This window comes from Dermacentor silvarum, chromosome 10 (genome assembly GCF_013339745.2).
Source record: "Dermacentor silvarum isolate Dsil-2018 chromosome 10, BIME_Dsil_1.4, whole genome shotgun sequence".
Lineage (NCBI taxonomy): Eukaryota > Metazoa > Arthropoda > Arachnida > Ixodida > Ixodidae > Dermacentor > Dermacentor silvarum.
Genome location: NC_051163.1, coordinates 73,070,489 through 73,078,364, shown reverse-complemented (window position 1 = coordinate 73,078,364; position 7,876 = coordinate 73,070,489). Strand labels below are relative to the sequence as shown.

Here is a 7,876-nt window from a genome sequence, read left to right as displayed (position 1 = left end):
TAACAATTCAAGCGAATAATGGACGTAAATAAAGCGTGTTGCCAGTTTCCTGAACAATAAGAAATGACGCAACAGTGCAGTTTTAATCACAGAAACTCCTAAATATCAACTATACCAGTGTAATTAGTAAAACTGCTCAATTGGAAGGAATAGTGTTACTCTCTAATCCTCATGTCACTGTCCCAACAGAAACTTGGTTGCAGGAAAAATACATAACGTTGAATTTGTTCTACGGGGCTACAACGTGTACAGGAACGACAGAGGTAGTAAAGTTGGAGTGGCGATACTTTTTAAACAATCGCTACAAATATAAAAAATGCCTCATCTACATAATTTCGAAGGTATATCTTGCAAAGCAATTTACGGAAACACGAGGTATGTCATTGGGGTTATCTATCGGCCACGTAGCACTTCTACCGATGTTCTTGATGAAATAAATATCTTGTTGCAAATGTAAAGCTTGGAGATCATATTATTTTGTCAGAAGACCTTAAGTTACCGTGTACTTACTGGCCCTCTTTCTCTTTGCAGCAGCCGAATGACAAGATCGGTGAAAAAATTATCAATATCACATTTTTTACTTATTGCAAATAGACAAAGAACTCACCAGAATTCAAGGAAACTCTAGTTCGATGCTAAATCTCTTTTTACAAGTGGGGCAATTTCTGCTCAATCTAGCTGCGATGGTCTCCCCGGAATATGTAATCATCAAGCTGTCATACTTTAACTGTCTGATGTCCTCAGCAAACATTGCAAGAGGATCTCTTTCCCTAAATATCACGTACAGATATTTCAATATAGAACTTGCTTTCATTTGGGTATGATTATTTTAGAACCAAGCTGTCAGTCTCTCATTGGTCAACATTTCTCGTCTCGATGTTCATGGGCAAAAATGTGGATCGATCGCGAGAACGTGCAATACCGGACCAACCCGTGAAGGCGAAGCAGGCTTCAAACACTCAGTAAAGTGAAGCGAAAAGTGCTTACATTCTTTGGAATGTCGCATATGACATACAGAACAGCATTCGTTGCAATAAAGAACAAGCACACAGCAAGCATCCGAACCACATTATTGATCATAAGGCGCTCCTGATAACAATGCGAAGCATGTAGGGCTTCATACGTTAGGAGTGACGTCACTGCGTTCATACTGCATACGTTTCCTGGTAAAGATTTCAGTTGCGTAAGCTGCCGCGGTGAGGGTAGCTTGCGACGTTAGGAGTGCCGTCACTAGCCTTTTGTGTATAAAAGAACCAGCCTACCATCTGATTTCTTTGTTACAGCACCACTATGGGTAGGCAACGCATAGTTAGGACGGCCGAGGAGCAGCGTGAATATGAGGAGCGGCAAAGGCAAAAAAATCACAGCATATCCACGGGGTGAATGATGATGAGTGGGCGAAGCTCCAGAGGGAATCATCGGATCTCCCGCTTAAGGGGACGCTAGCACAAACGCGTTAGAAACGTGCAGTACTCTCTAGTAAGGGGGAGCGGCCACAGCGTCTTACGCAGCCATTTACACATGCCGGAACGTGCACCGCGTTTGCCGACGCCATCACATGACTGCTGAGAGAGTATATCCCCCGTATTCATAAACGCTCCTCGACTGGAACTTGACTTGCCACCGCTTTGGGCAGCGCGTTCGAAACGCGTTGAAGGTAAGGCAGAGAGGCCACAGCGTCTTACACCAGCTTCTTACACGGGCCGTCACGCGCTAGCACAAACGCGTTAGAAACGCGCTAGAAACGCGGCCTTTCGTTAATGTTGGGTATTTATTGCCATCGTGGTGCGTGTGTCCGTGTCCGCTTCGTGGCGTAGTGGGCTAACGCCGCGCGCTCGAAAGGGAGGGGTCCCTGGTTCGATTCCGCGCTACGGACACAACTTCGGAATTTTTTTTCTCATTTTTCTCAGACTGGTTACACACTACTACTACGACGACGGGGATGAACGGGTGCCGCTATAAGGAGCTTCGCCCCTAAAAAAAACACCGCATATCCACGGGGTGAATGATGATGAGTGGGTGAAGCTCCGGAGGGAATCATCGGTAAACCGTGAATCTTCCATGTAATTCGCCCAGTCTCGCCGCACTAAATCGATCGATTGACTTCCACCAATGACACGCGCCATACGTGACGTCATTCCTATTTTATAACAGCGCCCTTCATTATAATTGCACCATCTCCCGCTTAAGGGGACGCTAGCACAAACGCGTTAGAAACGTGCAGTACTCTCTAGTAACGGGGAGAGGCCACAGCGTCTTACGCAGCCGTTTACACATGCCGGAACATGCACCGCGTTTGCCGACGCCATCACATGACTCCTGAGAGAGTATAACCCCCGTATTCATAAACGCTCCTCGACTTGAACTTGACTTGCCACCGCCTTCAACGCGTTTCGAACGCGCCGCCCAAGGCGGTGGCAAGTCAAGTTCAAGTCGAGGAGCGTTTATGAATAGGGGGGTAAGGCGGAGAGGCCACAGCGTCTTACACCAGCTTCTTACACGGGCCGTAACGCGCTAGCACAAACGCGTTGGAAACGCGCAGTCTTTCGTTAATGTTGGGTATTTATTGTCATCGTCGTGCGTGTGTCCATGTGCGCTTCGTGGCGTAGTGGCTAGGGCCGCGCGACTAAACTTTCGGAATTTTTTTTTCATAAAAGTGGACGTGGCTACCTACTACTACGACGACGACTACTACTACTACATACTACAGAGGAGGGACAGACCCAAACCCTAAGGAGCTTCGCCCCTAAAAAATTCCGAAAGTTCTCACTCACCGACGTTCGAATCCTCGCTTCAACACGAAGCGAGCACAGCGCACACGAAGCCATAAGCTCACACCGGCGAGCCTTCAAACCCAGCGCAGATTGCTTTAAAGATAGGACGCGCTCGACCCCGCTCAGCAGAGTTTACTAACATGCACCTCTCCGACCCTCACCTAGCGCGCGCAAGTCTCCAAAGCAACGCCCCCCCCCCCCCCCTTGCGCATTCGGGCAAGCTGTCGGGATTCTTGGGCGCACTAGAGGTAGGTCGAGATAGTCGAGCGTGGTCGCTGGGTCATAGAGAAAGACATTAAACAATAGGACACTCCCTTAGAGTCTAGAGGTCGAGTTGACTGCGGCGCACCAAACGGCTGGCATTTAAATCTGAACCACACCTCCGGTTTCGGTTTGGGGCACACGCCTTTTGAACGCTAGCTGTGTTACGGCGGCTGCGCTGAACGGCGCGGCATTTGTTTTATTGCGATAGAAATTTTATGGACACCCCAAGTGAATTTATTCCCTCGCCGTCGCCGTGAGGTTCCGCATAAATTCCAATGGCTATAAGATCGTCGACGAGCGCCGTATGCTGTAAGTGCGAGTGAAAGCGCGAGAGGGACGCGCGCTTTCACAGAGAGCGAACGCACGGCGGAGGCCAAACGCGACGTCTTCCGTCGTGCGAAAGGCCGTGAGGCGATGGGAGGGTGGGAGGGCAGACGACGTTTAGCTGCGGAACCAACTGCGTATCTTGCGACCGGGCTGCGACTTTACAGTTGCTAGTAGGAACAGCGGGGGCCTGGTACTGCGGGTCACGTGACTTCCGCTTAACACGTGTTGTCATGGCAATCGTGGAGCTTCTAGGTGCCTAGGGACACAATCACTTACGGACTTTTGAGGCAGTCGTCTGGCACGAGACGGTCTTTGGAGGAACCGCCAGTCGTTTGTGTGCAGGCGCGAGGAAAGCGGGTGCGAGCGAGAAAATTACGTCCGCTGTCGTTTGTGCCCTGGTGCCGCGGCGGAGGCCGCGGTGCCTGGCGCCAACGCGAAGCGGCGGTCATTGGGGTGTTGCAAAGCGCAGCGTAGCAACACTCCAAATAAAAAAATACTGCTCCGGTCAGCCCTAGTGTCTAAGCACACGGCTAGCCTAGTCAACAAATCTCTTCAAGATACTGCGGACAAAGAGACAGGAGGTCACCACATCGCCTGGTTCCCGGCCCACGTTAAAGGAGTAGTTAATCAAGCGGGTTGCAACCCCAACGAGCAGGCCCACTGCTTAGCGCATGAATTCACGAACCGCGCCCGAGCTAATAGTCCAGCTCTCTAACAGGATTGCTCCACTAAAGACCCTCTTACCACCTTTAACGGGATCACGTCGCACTACAGACTGAGCAGGAGGAAATTCCCTCCCCCTCACCCAAAATTAAACAGGGCTCAGTCTGTCACGTTCAGGCTCTTACAGACGAGATCGTACTTCACCCCCAGAGCGCTCAATCGGATAGATTCCAACTTCCCGCAATCGTGCTCCAAATGTGGGCAAGAGTACTGCTCTTTCGATCATATTGCCACACCTTGCAACATGTGCTACATAATCAGAAAGCCGAAGACGCGCGTTAGTCTACGCGCCATGCACCGGCACCTGCTTTGACGGGCACCAGCGAAGAAGCGGACGAAGATACTCCGATCCACGCCCGTGTGCTTGCGCTTTGCGTTTGATCAGCTGGCAGTCAGAGACTCGAACTCAACGCTTCAGGTCGCCTGTTCTCCTAGAATGTGACATTTCTGGTGGAGGTCCTGGGTAGCCCTCGACCTATGCAACAGACCCCTCCTAGCAGCAAGAACATCAGCGCCATACCGGAGCTTACACCAGTGCACCGTGCCAGCCGGAGAATTCGGGGACTGGCCCTTGAGATTGTGCCGTCAACCAGGAGCACAATGGCTACGGTAGAAGATACAGCGACAGTACCAACTCATTCCACGCTGCAGAACCCGCGAGTGCCACGTTCCTTCCACGGCGACCTTTATGAAGACGTGGAAGATTGGCTGGACGACTTTGAGCGAGTAGCAGATTGCAACGAGTGGGACGACCGAGCGAAATTAAAGAATGCGTATTTCAGCCTCGAGGACGGTGCTCGCACTTGGTTCCAGAACCGCGAAGAGGCCCGCTTAAGGGGACGCTCCCGCTTAAGGGGACGCTTAAGGGGACGCTAGCACAAACGCGTTAGAAACGTGCAGTACTTTCTAGTAAGGGGGAGCGGCCACAGCGTCTTACGCAGCCATTTACACATGCCGGAACGTGCACCGCGTTTGCCGACGCCATCACATGACTGCTGAGAGAGTATACCGCCCGTATTCATAAACGCTCCTCGACTTGAACTTGACTTGCCACCGCTTTGGGCAGCGCGTTCGAAAGGCGTTGAAGGTAAGGCGGAGAGGCCACAGCGTCTTACACCAGCTTCTTACACAGGGCTCTGTTATACTCCGGCGTTCACAACGCGCGCGCGCGCCGGGGTTCGTTTCGTCGCGTCACGTCGGCGATGCCCCGCCAGGCGCAAATCCGCCTCCCCTATAGTCCAACGCGACGCGGCCCGACGCAGCGGCCGTAGCCAAAGCAGCGCATGCTCAGTAGAGCAGAGCGCCGCGCGGAAAGTGAGCGCCGCGTAGAAAGAAACACGGACGCGGTGCAGTCTGGGTAACGTCGTCGGCGCGAAATGCAGCATGCTGCATTTTGCGCCGGCTGCCGCCGGGCCGCGCCGACGGACGCTGGTTGCGTCGGTCGCGCGACGCGTCAGACTATAGAGCGCTGGCGTTTTGTTAGCGTAGCGTCGCTGCGCCCAGCGTGCGCGCGCGTCGACGTTACGTCGGAGTATACAGAGCCCTAACGCGCCAGCACAAACGCGTTAGAAACGCGCTAGAAACGCGGCCTTTCGTTAATGTTGGGTATTTATTGCCATCGTGATGCGTGTGTCCATGTCCGCTTCGTGGCGTAGTGGTCATTCTGCTTCTGGTCACCGACGCGTGCGGACGCAGGATGGAAGGCTCTCTCCGAGCTGTGACAGCGGCCGACGCCGGCCGTGGTAACTCGTGCTTCTCCGTACCCAAGGACTACCGTATTGTTCTGCCTCCTCTGCCCACCGGTGACGGACTGAAAACCACTGTCGTCCTGCACTGCGACATTGCAGGACGGCCTTACAGGATCGACGATTTTCGCAAGCCCTTAAAGGACGCCAACTTAATACAGCAGGTGAGCGGAATCGGTGCTTACCAGATGTCACACGTCTGGTTGATAAATTTGCGGACCGAAGACGCTAAGAAGACGCTACTTCGTGCAGGCCATATCACTGTTAAGGATCGTGTGTGCCTAGTGATTGATCCTGAAAAACAGGAGGTGCGCGTGAAGATTCACTGGCTGGCTTTCAACGTCACAAACGACGCTATACGCCGCGCCTTCATGGAATTCGGAGAAGTCAAGGAAGTGACCAACGACAAGTGGAAGACTGCTGATTTTGAATGCGCCGATTCGACAAGCAGGGTTGTGCGTCTTGTCCTCCGAGATGGAGTAAGCCTCGAGCGCATTCCCCATCAGATGCGAGTTGGAGGAGGAACGGTGCTGGTTGTTGTTCCGGGTCGTGCGCCCATATGCCTGAGATGCCACACCACAGGACATATTCGCCGTGACTGCAGAGTTCCACGCTGCGCGGAATGCAAGGCCTTCGGCCACGAACAAGCTGACTGCTCAAGATCCTATGCTCGCATCGCTAGTCGCAGCGCCGCTTGCGACAGCGGTGAACTTTTAATGGACGAGGAAGACGCAGAGCGGGTTGCAGCGTCTGCAGGAACGCAGGCCGGGTCTGACGGCGAAAACGCCGGAGCGTCCTCCGAAGTAGAAAGCAGCGTCCAGGAACAGTCGCTTGCTGTTGAGACCACCGTGGTGGACGAGGCCTCGCGCGGCACGGGAGATGGTACACAGGCGAACGCTGCGGAATCCGACAAGAGCGACGCGGGAGACGCGACGCAGGCGGACACTGCGGGGTTCGACAAGAGCGGCGCGTCTCAGGACAACGGGGGAGACGCGGCGTCGACGCAAGCCGTGAAATGCAGTTCTGCGAACATGGATGTGGACGTTCCTGCTATAAAGCGTCGCCTCGAAGACACCGTCGATCCTGTGCGCGAGCAACGACAGCGTCAACAGGCGAAGGAAGGAAACTACGTTACCGGCAAAAAGAAATGCGTCGCGAACACGCGGCGTTCGTCGTCGCTTCAGCGCGACGACAAAGCCAAGCTATAGCAACGCCGCTTTGGCGCCACTCTGCAAGACGTCGCATGGCTAAGGTAAGCACTATGCTGTCGGCCTGATCCATCAACATTATAATGGCTATCAGCAATAACATTCGAGTAGCAACGCTAAATATACGCGGGCTTTCCTCCAACAGGAAGCAGAATCAACTTTACAGATTGATAACAGAGCACGAGCTGGATGTACTTGCCGTGCAGGAAACTAAAATAGAATCACAGGATCAGACAGACAGCATGGTGCGGAGGTTTACCAGAACTTATAATGTTTGTGTAAGCCATGCAAGAGGTTTGTCGGGAGGAAGTCTCTTGCTAATACGCCGGTGTTTGGGAGGTAGTGTTGACTCTGTTACAACTGATGATGCTGGTCGCCTAATAGTCTGCGATTTTGCTCTACTTGATTGCAAATTGCGGTTTCTGTGCATTTACGCCCCATCAAATTCGAATGAACGGGATTTATTTTTTCGAAGTCTTGAACAACACCTTAAAACAGATAGATTTATAATAGCACTTGGCGACTTTAACTGCGTACTGTCAGCAAGTGACAAAACCAGTCCTACACCCTACAGAGACAGCAGTACAGACATTCTTGATCAAATCATTGAAGAACACCTCTTGGAGGATGTGGGAGAGTGTTTGGGATTAAATGCATGCGTGCGATTCACGCACTTCCAAGGAATTAGCCATGCGCGGCTAGACCGTGCGTATGTATCAGCAGAGTTGTTAGCTTCCTGCCGCGAGTATCGAGTAACACACGTTTCTTTTACTGACCACAGTCTAGTTAAATTCGATATTGGTAAATTGAAAGAAAGAAGCAAATTCAAATGGGA

General features: G+C 52.3%; 1 protein-coding gene across 1 annotated transcript; it reads left to right on the top strand.

Annotated features, from left to right (window-relative positions):
* The first annotated feature begins 5,753 nt into the window (after nt 1-5,753).
* On the top strand, nt 5,754-7,041 carry LOC125941043 (uncharacterized). The gene has a single exon (XM_049657957.1). It carries the CDS (start codon nt 5,785-5,787, stop codon nt 7,039-7,041), a length of 1,257 nt encoding a protein of 418 aa, XP_049513914.1. The 5' UTR covers nt 5,754-5,784.
* Nucleotides 7,042-7,876: the final 835 nt, after the last annotated feature.

Excerpts from the sequence above, each read along its gene's own strand:
- LOC125941043 (XM_049657957.1), top strand. The coding sequence starts at position 5,785 with ATGGAAGGCTCTCTCCGAGCTGTGACAGCGGCCGACGCCGGCCGTGGT.